Consider the following 15,154-nt stretch of genomic DNA (forward strand, 5'->3'; position numbering starts at 1 on the left):
AAATAAAGCTCTTGTTAACATCTGTAGCTCCTGACATTTCCACAGACCGATCAGCTTTGTAGGGAATTTTTTTCCAATGGACAACTAGACAGAGGAGAATGTTTTGTTTTATAAGGGTTGACATACAATCAGTGCAATGCAATGGACCAAATTGCTTCCGAGCAATTACTGTAGGGCTGTGATTGCCATCAGGTATATGCCCCTTTTGGGGACATCATGAATGTATTCTTGTACAGGGTGAAAAACTCTGGTCCACCAATGAAAGCTAATGATATACAAAAATATTTAATCTCTTAGGGTATGTCTACACTACAGAGTTTTTTCAGAAAGAAAATTAAAAGAATAGAGGGGTTTTTCTGGCATTGGTAATCCCCTTTCTACGAGGAAGAACCCTTTTTCCAAAAGAGCTCTTTCGGAAAAAGGTGTGTGTGGACCAGGAAGAGCAAGTTCTTTCAGAAGAGGAGGAAAGAGGAAAAAGTACAGGTGCCCTGGTGGCCACTCCGTCAATAGTAATCACAGTTCAAATGGGTCCATTCAATGTGGACACTATCTTTCAAAAAAGCAGATCATTTTTTCAATGCGCTTTAGCGGTGTGGATGCTCTCTTTTGGAAGAAGTTTTTTCAGAAGATCTCTTCCAGAAAAGCTTCTTCTGAAAGAAGCCTGCAGTCTAGATATAACCTTAGGCTGTGTCTGGACTGGCCAGTTTTTCCAGAAAATCAGCCGCTTTTCCGGAAAAACTCGCCAGCTGTCTACACTGGCCGCTTGAATTTCCGCAAAAGCACTGACTTCCTACTGTAAGAAATCAGTGCTTTTTGCGGAAATACTATGCTGCTCCCGTTCGGGCAAAAGTCCCTTTTGCGCAAAACTTTTGCGCAAAAGGGTCAGTGTAGACAGCTGAGATTTGTTTTCCACAAAAAAGCCCTGATCACAAAAATGGCGATCGGGGCTTTTTTGCACAAAAGCGCGTCTAGATTGGCCAGGGACGCTTTTCCGCAAAAAGTGCTTTTGCGGAAAATCATCCGTGCCAATCTAGACGCTCTTTTCCGAAAATGCTTTTAACGGAAAACTTTTCTGTTAAAAGCATTCCGGAAAATCATGCCAGTCTAGATGTAGCCTTAGAGAATACTTCTCAGGGGAGCCTCACTGCATTTCCAATTCAGTGTGTTCCAGATGCCTCTTACTGTCCAGCATGCAAACTATCTGTGATATGGTTTCATCTGAGAGACATGCCCTCAGTTTTCCTCTCCAAAAGGTGCTAGCAGTGGCTGCAATCCATTTGTCCCTGCTTTCACACCATTGACTTAGGTTTACCAGCAGTTCTGTGTGCTTAAATTTATAGACACTGGGGAGCAAGTCCCATTTGATGGAACATTGTTGGAGCCAAACTAGTTGATATGGAAAATCTTTCTGCCTGAGTACCATATACACAGGCTGTGATGGTCTCTTTTCTATTTGTTTTTCTTCCCCTTTGGACAAATACCAAAAATAAACCCACTTCCAGTCTCTGAGAAAGCACAGATTTGTTCAGTTTGGTGAAATTAAAGCCTCTTGAGGATTAACCTATTTTATCCTTGTAATGACTTTCATGTGTAGCACTGCACTAGCAGTAACTCAGGGGGCATAGAAGCATTCACTTGGTATAGTATTGCACAAACATGTATGAATTAATGTTCCCAGCACTGCTGGAGGTGAGGTACATATTGTCCCTCTTTCACAAACTGGGAAACTGAGGCATAGATGCAAATGGACTTGCGTGAGGCCACAGAGGGCAATAATGCAAGAATAAGGAATATAATACAGGATTTATTGAACAGTCCAGTATTGTTGATGTCAAAAGTTCAAAATCATGCAATATTTTTGTAGTCTACCACATGCACACTTGCCCTTTGAATCTCACAGTACCTCTGCATATCTAGGTCCCTCACAAGTGCCTGTCTGTAGCCTATTAGCAAGGTAGAGCTGCTGCTTTAGAGCCAAAGCTGGCCCTTGTCCCCCTTTACTTTCTGGGATAACAGGATACAGGGAGTGCAGGATTGTGCATCCTTAAGAGAACACAAGCCTAAAGCTCAGGGCCAGAGTCTTGTCCCTCCAACTCTATAGCTTCAGAAAAATGTAGATTTGTTGCCTGCCCAGAAGGCTGCTGTCTGCTCCATGGAGTGGTAAAAGAGGTTTGTTTACCTGATAGAGTTAACAGTGTATGGCAAGGGCCCCTCTTACCCAGGCCACTACTGGGCAGGCCTCTTGCTCCTAACCCCAAAGTTTGGGGTTTGCAGCAGGTCTCTGTGGTAGGAAGCCTGGCAATGCTGCCTCAGACTCCCTCCCTAGCTGCTTCTGCCTAATGCTGTTATGGATTGTTCTTTCTCTACTCTGTTGCTCGCTGCCTGTGCCTCTCCTCTACCACCTCTTTTCTGTCCTCTCCCTCTCATCAGCATCCAACTGCTGAGGCTTTTAAAGGCCCTCAGTCAGCCAGCAGAGGAGTCAGCTGGCCCCAATCTGCCTGAGCCAGCTCCCTCCCAGTTGCATCTAATTGGCCTGCAGCCCTCTGCTTCTAATTACAGGATTTTTCCCTTTTAGGGCTGCCTTTTTCCCCCTCTGCACTCGGGCTCCGTGGGTGCCATTCCCCTGCCCCACTGCAACTCCTGGGAAAGAGGAGGAGGAGGAGAGGCAGCAGGGTGCAGAAGCTGCTCTCCCCCTTCTCCCCCCGCCCCCGCCCCCGCTCCCGCTCCTGCTCCTGCACCAGCCGGAGCCCTCCCCACCCACCCAGCCGCCCTCCTGCCTGCTGAGGCCTGCTTCCCTGGACACTGCTCCAGCCACAGCTGCTGCTGCTGCTTCTCACCACCACTTGCTGCTGCTGCTGCTGCCGCCTGAGGGGAGAGGGGGGGCCTGCCGGCTGCCCTTCCTCTCCCCTCCTCCACTGCTCCGGAGAAGAAGGACCCCACCAGCACCCACCACCCGGAGGCCTGCCCCACCTGGCTGCTCCCCGCCTGCTGTTGCTGCTGCTGACTACCTGCACCCCACCGAGGAGGACAAGGACTGCCGGTTGGACTGTGGAGGGGGTTTGTTTGCAAGAACTGAGCTTTTTACCTGCTCCTGGGGTGGTGGTGGACAGAGACACCAGGAGGGGGGCTGGGGGAGAGGCGCAGAGCCCTCCCCCTAGTCCAGCTGCCCCCCCTCCCCCCCCCATACCACCTGCCCCACAACCCCCTCCACCAACCCCTACACCACCAAGGAAGCGCCCCTCGGTGGGGCTGGCTGTTCCCCCCTGTTTGTGCCACCTGGGACTGTCTTTGCTGCGGCAGTGGGCGAGGACTGAGCCTCCCACAAACGCTCGTGGGCGAGCTCCCCCCCCCCTCCCTTGGACTTGGCCCCCTTCCCTCAGCAGTGTTAGGTTGGGAGCCCCCCCCCTTACCTTGGTTCCCTTGCCCTGTTCCCCACTCTGTTAGCCAGTCCTGTTCCCTTCTCCCCTCCTCAGTTTGCTGACCAGCTCAGCTTTAGTTTGTTTTCACCTGCCCCGCCCACATTCAGCTAGTGCTCTGTCTCCCAGCCCCTACTGCCCTATCCTGCCCTGCTAACCCGATGCCCCTCCTCCCCCACCCCCCCAGAAGTCCTGTAGCCCCACCCAGAGCTCTGCCCCCTGCCCGAGCGCTTGTGCCTCCCTCCCCCCCTTTTTAGTTACCCTCCCTTCACATCACCCCTGCCGCTCAACAGCCCCATAGTCCTTCTTGTACCCCAGTGCAGCCGGAGGAGCCGGCCCCCGCCCTGCACCCATTACCTTGTTCATTGCCTGCCCTGCCAGCACCCTCCTCCTCTGCTTCCAGCCTTGCAGGGAGGACAGGTTGCTGGCCTCTTAGGTTTCCAGTCTACTACTCCTGGTAGAGCCCTCCCTCCCTGAAATCAGTTAGTGGGAGGGAGTGGTTGGTTCCCCCCCTCCCCCTCCTTCCCTCTCCCTCTCCTCCTCCCCAATTGTGTACCCCCCCTTTTCCCTCGCGTGCCCCCTCCCTTGCAATAGCGCCCTCCTCCTCTGCCCTAGTCTCAGCAGGGAGGAGTGGCTGCTAACCCTTCCCTTTTACGGTTGCCCTTCCTTGGACCCAGTGCCCCCCCCCTCCTTCCAACCCCCCCCCCCCCTTCCATTGATGCCCTCCGCCCCTGCCTGCTGTTTGGTGGGGAGGAGTGGTTAACCCCCGCCCCCCCCGCCCACAGTTTGCCATTTGCACCTCCCTCCACCCACTCCCCAGGATGGAGGAGACCCCCGTCCCTGATGGTCCCTCGGTCCCATCAGTGCCATCGGCCCAAGCAACTGCTGCGGCCGACCTCCCTACCCCCGACCCGAGCTCTGCTGCTGCCACGGCTGCTGCCCCCCCTGACAAGGGTGGATCCTCTGCCTCGGCCGGCAAGAAAAATCGGGGAGGGAAGAAAGGCAAGGGCCCGGCCCGGAAAGCCGACCCCTCCGTGGCCAAAACTGCCCCGCCCGCTGCAGCCCCGACACCGGCTGCAGCTCCCCCCCTCCCTGCTGTTCCCCCCACCGGCTCTGGGGGCGCTCCACCTCCAGCCCCCAGAGCGTACGCCCAGGTGGCCGCTGCCGCCCCCCCACGTGCCGGGTCATCCGCCCCGACTACTGCCTCCAGCTCCACCCCTGGCGGCCGGGGCCCCTTTCCCGCCATGACCAGGAGGCACGGCGTCCGCTGCCTCCTGGTCGCCGCCTCGCCCCACATGGAAACCTACGTGCGGGCGATGGCGAGGGTGGTGGGGGCCTCGGCCGTGGTGGCGGCCTCTAAGATGTACGGCAAGGCGGTGTTCTTCCTTGCCTCGGAGGCCGCCGCCCAGGAGGCGGTGGAGAGGGGCCTGGCGGTGGGGGGCGTGCACGTGCCCCTCGAACCTCTGGAGGACCTGGGCGTACGGGTGGTCCTTACCTCCGTCCCGCCCTTCCTCCCTAATGCCGCCCTGTTACCTTCCCTCTCCACTCTGGGGAAGCCCATCTCGACCATCAGCCCTCTCCCGCTGGGCTGCAAGGACCCCGCCCTCCGCCACGTCCTATCCTTCCGCCGGCAGGTACAGCTGCAACTGCCGCCGGCGGCGCGTGGCGGGGAGGCGCTCGAGGGGTCCTTTATGGTGCCCTACCAGGGGGCTCTCTATCGAGTCCACTACTCCTCGGGGGAGACCCGGTGCTTCCTCTGCCGGGCGACGGGGCACGCCCGGAGGGACTGTCCCTTGGCCCGGTCGGGGGAGGCGTCCGGGACCTCCGGGGTCCGTGAGGACAGTGGCCCCACCACCGCCAGTCCCCCTGGTAGTCTGGCCTCCGCGGCCGCCCCTCCTCCAACCGACGGCCCTGCTCGGGAGCCGGAGGCGCCCCCTCCGACGTGCCCGAGCGGGCAGGCGGGCCCCGCCTCTACTCAATCTGTCCCTGCGGGGCCCGAGGAGGAGAGGGTGGCGCGGTTGCCGCCGGGCAAGGGAGAGGGCCCTCCCCAGGTGGAGGTATCCCCCTCCTTCCCTCCTGTGCCACAACGCCCTCCCCGAAAATCAAACGTGCCCCCCAGCCTTGCCCCTGCTGACCAGCCCTCCACCTCCACCTCGGAGGACTGGACGCTCGTCCGGGGGAAGCGCAAAGCCCGCCGTTCGCGGGCTTCCTCTCCCCCCTCCGATGCGGAGGGCGGGAAGGCCCCCCGAAAGATCCCGAGGGGGGCCAGCGCTGTCAAAATCCCCCCCGGCGAGCGTCAGCAGGAGGCGCCGGCCGAGGAAGCCGTGGCAGCGAGGGGGGACAACCATGTCCCCCCTGAGGAGCCTATCCACGAGGAGGCCTCTGATGGAGCCCCCCCGGCCCTGGGTTCAACCGAGGCCCCCTCCGTCCCCGCCGAGGTAATTGGTGCCTTGGCGGCCGGAGGGGAAGGCTCCGGGGCCGAGGGGATGGAGTTGAGCTCCATCTTTGAGGAGATCGAGGCCCTGGGTCTGACCCCGCTCACCCAGGGGGAGGACGACCCTCCGCCAGCGGGCCTCGGTCTGGGCGGCGACTCCGTGGCGCCGCCCCCTCCTCTCCCCAACCCCGTGTCCCAGGTGGCCGACCCCATCCTCACGCTCGGGGCACCCCTGATACTGCCCACTGGCCCGGCCGACTCGAGCGCCGGAACGGATGCTGCCGAGCCCCCCGGGGCGACAGCTGGCGCCGAGCGACCGAGTCCAGGGGCTGAGGGTGCCCCCCCTCCAGTAACCGGGGTGGGGCGGTCATCCTCCCTTCCCGTTGGGGGCCCACCACAAGATACCATACTGGCCGACGCCGAGGCACTAATACTAGCTTTTCCATCTGAGCCCGGCGTCGGCGCGGACCCCCCCGTTCCTGTTCCTGATCCTGACCCCCAGGTCCCCATTCGAGAGACACCGCAGTCTGGTGGAACGGCCACGGGGGACCCCTTCCCAGACCCTGCCTGGGATTCCGATGCCCCCCCACGTCCCGATCCTCCCCCCACCTCTGTTCCTGCCCTTTACGAACCCATCTCCAGTACCGAACCCTCCCCTGTTCCCGATCCCTCTCCTACCCCTATGTCTGCCCCTTCCCCCAACCCTGACCCATCGTCCAGCCTAGAGCCCACCCTCCCCCCCACCCCTACCGTGGAAAACACCCTTCCGTTGCTGTCCCCCCACCCTTTTCCCATCCCGGTCCCAGTCGTGTCACCCGATTCATCCCTACCACCTCCCCAAATGTCCGCTAGTGCCACCCCCGCGAGGGCCGTCTCATTCCCGCTAGCTATGGGCGGCCCTCGGGGGGTTGTTTTTGTATCCCCAGTCCCCGATCTGTTAGGGGCTGCCGTGTTCCCTCCGCCGCCTCCTCCCTTGCCGGGGTCGGGGGCGGGCAGCTCGGCGCCAGCCGTGTCGGCGCAGCAGCGGGGATCGGACCCCTGTCTGCCCGCCTCCGCAGCCCGTGAGCTCCACCTGGGGGCCCGGACGGAGGAAAACCCCGGTTCCCCCTCGGCGCTGAGGAGCGAGCTGCGCCAATTCCTCGCGGACAACCGCGGGGCAAGAGGAAAGGTGCAGCTCGCCCTCCAGCGCTGGGGGGACTTTCACTCCATCCTTCAGGCCACTAGAGCCTTGTTGCAGCAGGGGAGAGGGGCCGATAGGCAGGACGACGCGGCCTTCCGCCGGGCCCGCAAGTTTCGAGACTCTCTCCTGACCTTCGGGTCGGGGAGCGGTCTGCTGCCGGGCCCGCGGGGGGCCGCCGACTCACCTGCCCGCAAGGATCCACCCCAGCCCTCAGTATGACTTACGCCACCATCGCGACACTGAACGCCCGGGGCTGTAGGGCGGGTCTCCGCAGGAGCCGGGTGCTCTCCTTCCTCCGGGAGGGGGGGTACTCGGTGGTTTTCCTGCAGGAGACCCACACGACTCCAGCCGTCGAGGCTGGCTGGCGGCTGGAGTGGGGGGACGGGGTGTATTTTAGCCACCTCAGCGCTCGCTCGGCCGGGGTGGTCACCCTGTTCTCCCCTGCCCTACGGCCCGAGGTGCTGGGGACCGCCGAGGTTGTCCCGGGCCGCCTGCTGCACGTCCGGGCCCGCGTGGAGGGGCAGACGTTGAACCTCGTCAACGTCTACGCCCCGAACGCGGGCCCGGACCAGGTCACCTTTTATCAGCAGGCGGCCACCTTCCTCGGCACTTTGGATCCTCGCGAGTGCCTGGTCCTGGGCGGGGACTTTAACACCATCCTCGATGACCGGGACCGTGTAGGACTCGCGAACTGCCAGGCCGCGGCGGACGTCCTCAGGGAGATCGTGGAACATCACTCCCTGGTGGACGTCTGGCGGGACCACCACCCGGACGACAGTACCACCTTCACTTACGTCCGGGTGGGGAACGAGCGGTCGAGCCACTCCCGGTTGGATCGCATCTACCTTTCGCGATTCCATCTGGCACGAGCCCACTCCTCCAGCGTCCGGCCGGCCCCGTTCACGGACCACCATTTGGTGGCCGTGAAAGCCTCTCTGACGGCGGAGAGGCTGGGGCCGGCCTACTGGCACTTCAACAATAGCCTGCTGGAGGATGCGGGCTTCGTGGCGTCCTTCCGGGAGTTCTGGCAGGCCTGGCGGGGGCAGCGGCCCGCCTTTCCCTCGGCGCGGCGCTGGTGGGACGTGGGGAAGGTGCGCGCCCGGCTCTTCTGCCGTGACTACTCCCGGGGCGCCAGCCGGCGGAGGGATGCGGCGATAGAGCAGTTGGAACGGGAGGTGTTGAAGCTGGAGGGGCGCCTGGCGTCCGCCCCCGAGGATCCACTCCTCCGCGAGGCGTACCGGGGGAAGCGGGAGGAGCTCCGGGCCCTGGAAGATCACAGAGCCCGGGGCGCTTTTGTTCGATCTCGCATCCACCTCCTTCGGGAGATGGATCGCGGCTCCCGTTTCTTCTATGCCCTGGAGAAAAGGAGGGGGGCTAAAAAGCACGTCACCTGCCTCTTGGCGGAGGACGGCACCCCCCTCACGGACCCGGCGGAGATGCGCGGAAGGGCCAGGGCCTTCTACGCCAGTTTGTTCTCCCCGGATCCGACCGAAGCCGACGCCTGCAGGGCGCTCTGGACCGAGCTCCCGACGGTCAGCGCGGGCGACCGAGACCGGCTGGAGCTGCCTCTCACTCTGGCCGAGTTCTCGGAAGCCCTCCGTCTCATGCCCAACAATAAAACCCCGGGCATGGACGGGCTGACCGTGGAGTTCTACCGCGTGTTCTGGGACGTCCTCGGCCCGGACCTCGTCACCGTCTGGGCCGAGTCCTTGGAGAGCGGGGTCCTCCCTCTGTCGTGCAGGCGAGCGGTGCTCGCCTTGCTGCCGAAGAAGGGGGACCTCCGCGACCTACGGAATTGGCGTCCCGTCTCGCTCCTCAGCACGGACTACAAGATCGTAGCGAAAGCCATCTCGCTGCGACTGCGGTCCGTGCTGGCGGACGTGATCCATCCCGACCAGACCTACACCGTCCCGGGCCGTAGTATATTCGATAACTTGTATTTGGTCCGGGATCTCTTGGAGCTCGGGCGTAGGGATGGCTTGTCGTTCGCCCTCCTGTCCCTGGACCAGGAGAAGGCGTTCGACAGGATGGACCACGGGTATCTCCTGGGCACCCTGCAGGCCTTCGGCTTCGGGCCCCGGTTTGTGGGTTTTCTCCGGGTGCTGTACGCCCTCGCGGAGTGTCTGGTCAGGCTCAACTGGACCCTGACCGAGCCGGTCAGCTTCGGGCGGGGGGTGCGTCAGGGGTGTCCGCTGTCGGGCCAGCTGTACGCTCTGGCGATCGAGCCCTTCCTCTGTCTCCTCCGTAGGAGGTTGACGGGGTTGGTGCTTCGGGAGCCGGAGCTGCGGCTGGTCCTGTCGGCGTACGCCGATGACGTGCTCCTCGTGGTCCGGGACCCGGGCGACCTGGCGCGGGTGGAGGCTTGCCAAGCCGTCTACTCGGCAGCCTCCTCCGCCCGGGTCAACTGGGTCAAGAGCTCTGGCCTGGTGGTCGGGGACGGGTGGCGGGCCGGCCCCCTCCCACCCGCGCTTCAGGCCATCAGGTGGAGCGCGGGTCCGCTGCTCTATCTGGGCGTCTATTTATCCGCCACGCATCCTTCTCCGCCGGAAAACTGGCAAGGTTTGGAGGCCAGGGTGGGTGAGCGGCTGCGGAGATGGACAGGACTGCTCCGGTGCCTCTCCCTTCGTGGGAGGGCGCTGGTGCTCAATCAGCTGGTCCTGTCCATGCTCTGGCACCGGCTCAACACCCTGCGCCCGCACCCGGAGGTCCCGGCCAAGCTCCAGAGGGCAGCTTTGGGGTTCCTTTGGCCGGGACTGCACTGGGTCTCTGCAGGGGTCTTGTCCCTCCCCCTGGAGGAGGGGGGCCAGGGCCTGGTCTGCGTGCGCAGCCAGGTCCGGACCTTCCGCCTCCAGGCCCTGCAGAGACTCCTCTTTAGTGCAGGTAGTCCGGCATGGAGCATTTTGGGGCACGCCTTCCTCCGCCGCCTCCGAGGGCTCCGATACGACCGGCAGCTCTTTTTTATCCACCCGAGGGGTCTTCCGCGAGACCTCTCAGAACTGCCGGAATTCTACCAGGACCTCCTCCAGACCTGGAAGCTCTTCTCGGCGACCAGGTCCGTTGTGGCCTCCGAGGGAGCAGACCTCCTCGCGGAGCCCCTGCTCCACAATCCAGCCTTGTGCGTGCAGGTGGCGGAGTCTCCCTCGGTGCGCCGAAGGCTGATCCTGGCAGAAACCACCATGGTCGGGGACCTCCTGGACTACGACAGGGGGGACTGGGTGGATCCCCGAGCGCTCGCTCAACGCATGGGGCTCTCCACCCTTCGAACCCCCCTGCGCCTACTCCAGGAGGTGAAGGCGGCTTTGTCGCAGCCCGCTCGCGATCTCCTACAGAGAGCCCTGCGAGAGGGAACGCTCCGCCCCTCCCCTCCTGCAAAGCCTCCGTCCCTCTTTATTGGGCCCCTGTCCCGCGGGCCCCCCCGGCCTCCCCACCCTTGGACCCCCAGCCGGCTGCAAAATCTGCAGCCGGTCTGTTTCCGGACCGCGCCCAGGGAACAGCTGTACACGCTCGTGCTCCACGCTTTGCATTTCCCCACCCTCGTGTCCCGCCCCGATACAAAGTGGCGGGACTACCTCAGACCTATAGAGGGTGGGGAACCCCGATGGGCCAGCGTTTATTCGACCTTAATTCCGCGGCCCGTCGGGGACATCAGTTGGCGGCTCCTCCACGGAGCCGTGAGCACGGGCGTGTACTTGGCGCGGTTCACCCCTATCCCAGACACCTGCCCCTTTTGCGGCGTGAGGGAGAACCTGGCGCACGCCTACCTTGAATGCGCCAGGTTGCAGCCCCTATTCCGGCTCCTCCAGAACCTCTTATTGAGGTTCTGGCTGCACTTTTCCCCTCACCTTTTTATTTATGCACACCCAATCCGTGGCCCCACAAAGTCGCGAGACCTCCTCGTCAACCTCCTCCTGGCCTTGGCGAAAGTTGCCATCTACAACAGCAGGAGGAGGATGCTAGACGAGGGGGTTCTCTGCGACTGTGGGGCCTATTTCCGCTCCTCCCTCGTGTCACGAATCCGGGCAGAGTTCCTCTGGGCGGCGTCCACTGGCTCCATCGACAGCTTTGAGGAGCAGTGGGCGCTGTCCGGGGTTCTCTGCTCGGTGTCCCCATCCGGCTCCCTTATTTTGAACCTCTAGCCCGCACTTCTTGATCCTTTAGTCATTATTTGTCCCAAGAAATCAATTGAACATGGGTCCAGTGTCCCTCCCATAAGGTTGGGGAGGGGCTTTTAGAAGGTGGGCGGGCTTCGCCCGCCCACCATCCCATGATTTCAAATAGGCCCCCTCTGCAGTAGCTCCCTGGCCTGACTCTGCCACATGTGTCTGTGGTAACTTTTGCAAAGTCAAAACCTCTCCACTGTTCTCCCACCCCTCCTAACCTAGGCACGAAAGAACAGGATTGAATTCTAAGATCGTCAGCATCCATAATATGAACATTCCATTTCTGATTATACCAGTGAAAGTCATTCCAGTTTCAAAGATCATTGTTTCTCATCTATCACTAATAAGATCTTTTGGGTCAGAAAACTATTTACCATTACAGAATTCATGGTGCAGTAAGATGAGTGGGTTTGTTTTGACTTTTTTCACACACAAATAAACACTGTTGCTCATTCCCTGTTACAGATAAAAGGCTTCCTGTGCTTCACAGAACTTGATTTTCTTTTACAGTAAAGATACTCCGTTGTGTCACTCTGCAGGTGTCCAGTCAGAAATAACAAGAAGTCCGAGATGCAATCCCCAATATCGTATGATTACTCTGAAGAAGAGCTCATGGCGACTATTGAACGAGAGTACTGCCGCTAAGAGCCAATGCTGTATGATTGCAGCTGACAGTGGCACATGTGAGCGAGGCTTCTGCAAACCAAATAACCGTGCAAAATAGTGAGATTGTTCTGAACACATGGAAAAGATGAAAATGAAAGGAGAGAAAATGTTACCACTCAGGAAGCTGTAGTATTGTAGGACTTCGTTAATCAGTGCTCTTGCTCAACACTTGCCAAAAAGGAGTTCTTCAAAGGAACCCTCATTGACCAGTGAACAAAAGCAATGTGGTAGAGGGGAAAATAAGTACTTATTGCATTCCTCATATGAATTAATATTTAAAAGCCAGTTTCTAAGTAGCACTTGTGTATGAAGGCTTAATGGTATTGTAGGGGTGAACTGTGCCATTTTGACAGAGTGATTTCAGTCAGAGAAGTGCAGCAAATCAGTCCAATAAATTTTTACTTGGTAGGCTAGATCCAAAATTTACCTCTCCTGACACTAAGCTATGGGTCAGATTCAGAGCTACTGTAAGCAGCTTGCAACTTTTTACACCAGGTATGAATTTCCCCCCACTTTTTAAAAAATATTCCACAATACAGATAAAGGGGAGGAAAGGAATCAATCCTTCCAAACTTAGGCTGCAGGATTTAAGAGTTCAAATCCCAGTTCTCTAGATGGGTGTCCCTCCACTATCGCAGAACACGTGTGGGGTTTGTTCTGGTTATGGACGTGACTCTGTAGCTCTCCTTTTCAAGAGAGGCAGGACACTGAAGTGGTCATGAGTCCTTTCTTCCTTAAAAAGACAAGATTATTGTCTAGTTTCTTACCTACTGGCTTACTGAAATGGAAGCTACAGAAAATCAGAAGGACAGAGTGACATGCACACACTGGACCAATGCAAAATGTTTGGCCTGTTGGGTCACCCACTTTGAAATGGGCTTTAAAATTATCGTAGAGCAATATTTCACAAATCAGCATGCTAGCACTGGGCGTTAGGTTTAAATTTACTGCTTCTCGCTTACACAGGCATTTTCATTAGTACTTAATTTAAAAAATAACACTATCATTTGTCACTGTAATATCACTATTATAGAAAAGTAAAACAAACCAAAAAAAATCTCCTTGTGAACCCACAGTCTCAGAGATTTTTAGTGTGACTGACAGTGAAGCCTTATACTTTTAAATTAAGGTTTCTGGCCCTGGTTTGTTTGGGTTTGGGTTTTTTTTTTAAAGCCTGATCTACTTGGAGTAGCTGCTTTATCATCAAAATTAGAAACAAAACTTTTCTGTTTCCTGGTGGAATATAGAACATATCACATGAAAGTTCAAGGGCAAACAGATGAGGTAGATGCTAATGAGAACAGTGGGATATACCTTTAAGATGTCAATGTTTGACTTTGTACTTTGGTATAGATTTGTTTCAATTTCACAAATATATATGTACCACATAATTCTCAATAAAAGGCAAATTGTCAGTTTGAGAGAGAATGAATGATCAATCTTCTGTGTGTCTATTATTTTTCATGGAGGTATCCAGTAGAGTATTTAAAATGTTATGACTGTGTATGATTTCTTTTTCCTAATGAGGCATCCACCAGTCAGAAGTTAATGGGACACTCAGAGCATATGGTTGCATCTCTGACTCTTTAGCTAATAGCCACCGATGGGCTTATCCTCCATTAACTTATCTAATTGTTTTTTGAACCCAGTTATATTTTTGGCCTTCACAATAGGGATGCAAGAGACTAGTTGACCAGTGATGTGACTAGTCACTTCCCCCTCCCTTGCTGCCTCTGTCAGAGAGAGGCAGCAAGGGGGGGGGGGGGGTAACAGGAGCCGGTGCTGGGGGGAACCAGCTTAAAAGCCGGTTCACCTCAGCACCATCTCCATGGGGGGCAAGGGAGGTAGAGACACAATGGAAACGGCATGAGCAGGGACTGAAGCAGTCTCCGCTTGCACCGCTTCTGCTGAGATTCTGCTTTTAAAGTGTAGGAGAGCCCCACTGGGGATTCCCCCGCTGGCCCTGCTCTCCCTGCCTGGCTTCCTTTTGAAATGTACAACAGCCCCACCAGAGTTCTTGTACATTTTAAAGGCTGAGGCCCTGTAGGGAGCGCAGGGCCAGAGGGGTCTCCCGGTGGTCTCACGCTCCCTCTGGGGATTCCTTTTGAAATGTATAGTATGTGGCTCTTGTACATTTCAAAAGGAAGCCTTGCGCTCTCTGCCGGGCTTCCGCTTTTGAACTGTAGCAAGAGCCCAGCAGGGCAAAGGCGCCCTTATAGACTAATCAAATAGTCGATGGAAATCCCATCAACTACTCAGTTAATTAATCTAAATTTAACATCTCAAATCAACTTCCTATCCATTTAATTGAGTTACCCCTGGTTCTTTTTATATAAAGGGGAATACAAACACTTCCTTGTTCACCTTCGCTACACTATTCATGATTTAATAGATAGCTATCATATTACAATTTCCTACTGCTTGTACAATCTTCCTCCCTCGCTACAGCTAGGGTTACCAGGTGGCTTAAAAAAAATACCAGACACACTTGATCTCTTCCGCAAAAAGCTTCTTGCGCAAAAAGCCTGCAGTGTAGCCGTAGTCTGAAGGTTTTACTATAGGGCTATGTCTACACTGGCAACTTCTTGAGCAAGAACAGCTGTTCTTGCACAAAAACTTGCCTGCTGTCTACACTGCACACATATTCTTGTGCGAGTAAATTTACAGTATAGCATTGTAAAACAGGGCTTATTCCAGAAGAGTTATTCCTCTCAGCATGAGAAATAAGCCCTGTTGCGCAAAAGCTCTTCCACAAGAGAGCAGTGTAGACAGGCAACATAAATTTCTTGCGCAAGAAGCCCCTATGGTTAAAATGGCCATCAGAGCTTTCTTGCGCAAGAGAGCATCCACACTGCCATGGATGCTCTTGCACAAAAACACATGACAGTGTAGACGCACTCTTGTAGAAGACTTTTTGCGCAAGAACTCTTCCGCAAAACAGTTCTTGCGCAAGAAGCTGCCAGTGTAGACGTAACCTTAGGAGGTTTCAGTGAAGAGCTAAATTTAGAACACTGCCTGTATTTCCTTGCTTTAAACTTACTTTGTGGATTTCTGTTTTCTTCTACTACATTATTGTTCTCTGGTTTAAGACAAAACCAGACTTTTTAAGTGACTCAGCTAGAAATAAGTGTTGCTTCAATTTGGTTGGTGGGAAGAACAGAGTAGAAAAATAGCAGAAAAATTCTTCCATGTCATTGGACTACTCTTGCTTCATCAACTACTAAAGAAGATAGGCCCAGATTCTGTTCAAAAGTGTCTTCACAGAATAAGTGTATAGAGGGAAGGAAAAACCAGTGAC

General features: G+C 56.8%; 1 protein-coding gene across 2 annotated transcripts in view; it reads left to right on the forward strand.

Moving 5' to 3' along the window:
- CYS1 (cystin 1) overlaps positions 1 to 13,277 on the forward strand; it is a 30,959-nt gene extending 17,682 nt beyond the window's left edge. The window contains exon 3 of one of the 2 annotated variants that reach the window (XM_025184939.2): positions 11,701 to 13,277. In XM_025184939.2, coding sequence (XP_025040724.2) covers positions 11,701 to 11,914 — 214 coding nt within the window. In that variant the 3' untranslated portion in view covers positions 11,915 to 13,277. The remainder of the gene's footprint in view (positions 1 to 11,700) is intronic. The other variant, XM_006123605.4, reaches the window with a different exon arrangement.
- The last annotated feature ends 1,877 nt before the right edge of the window (positions 13,278 to 15,154 follow it).

Source organism: Pelodiscus sinensis, chromosome 3 (genome assembly GCF_049634645.1).
Source record: "Pelodiscus sinensis isolate JC-2024 chromosome 3, ASM4963464v1, whole genome shotgun sequence".
Classification (NCBI taxonomy): domain Eukaryota; kingdom Metazoa; phylum Chordata; order Testudines; family Trionychidae; genus Pelodiscus; species Pelodiscus sinensis.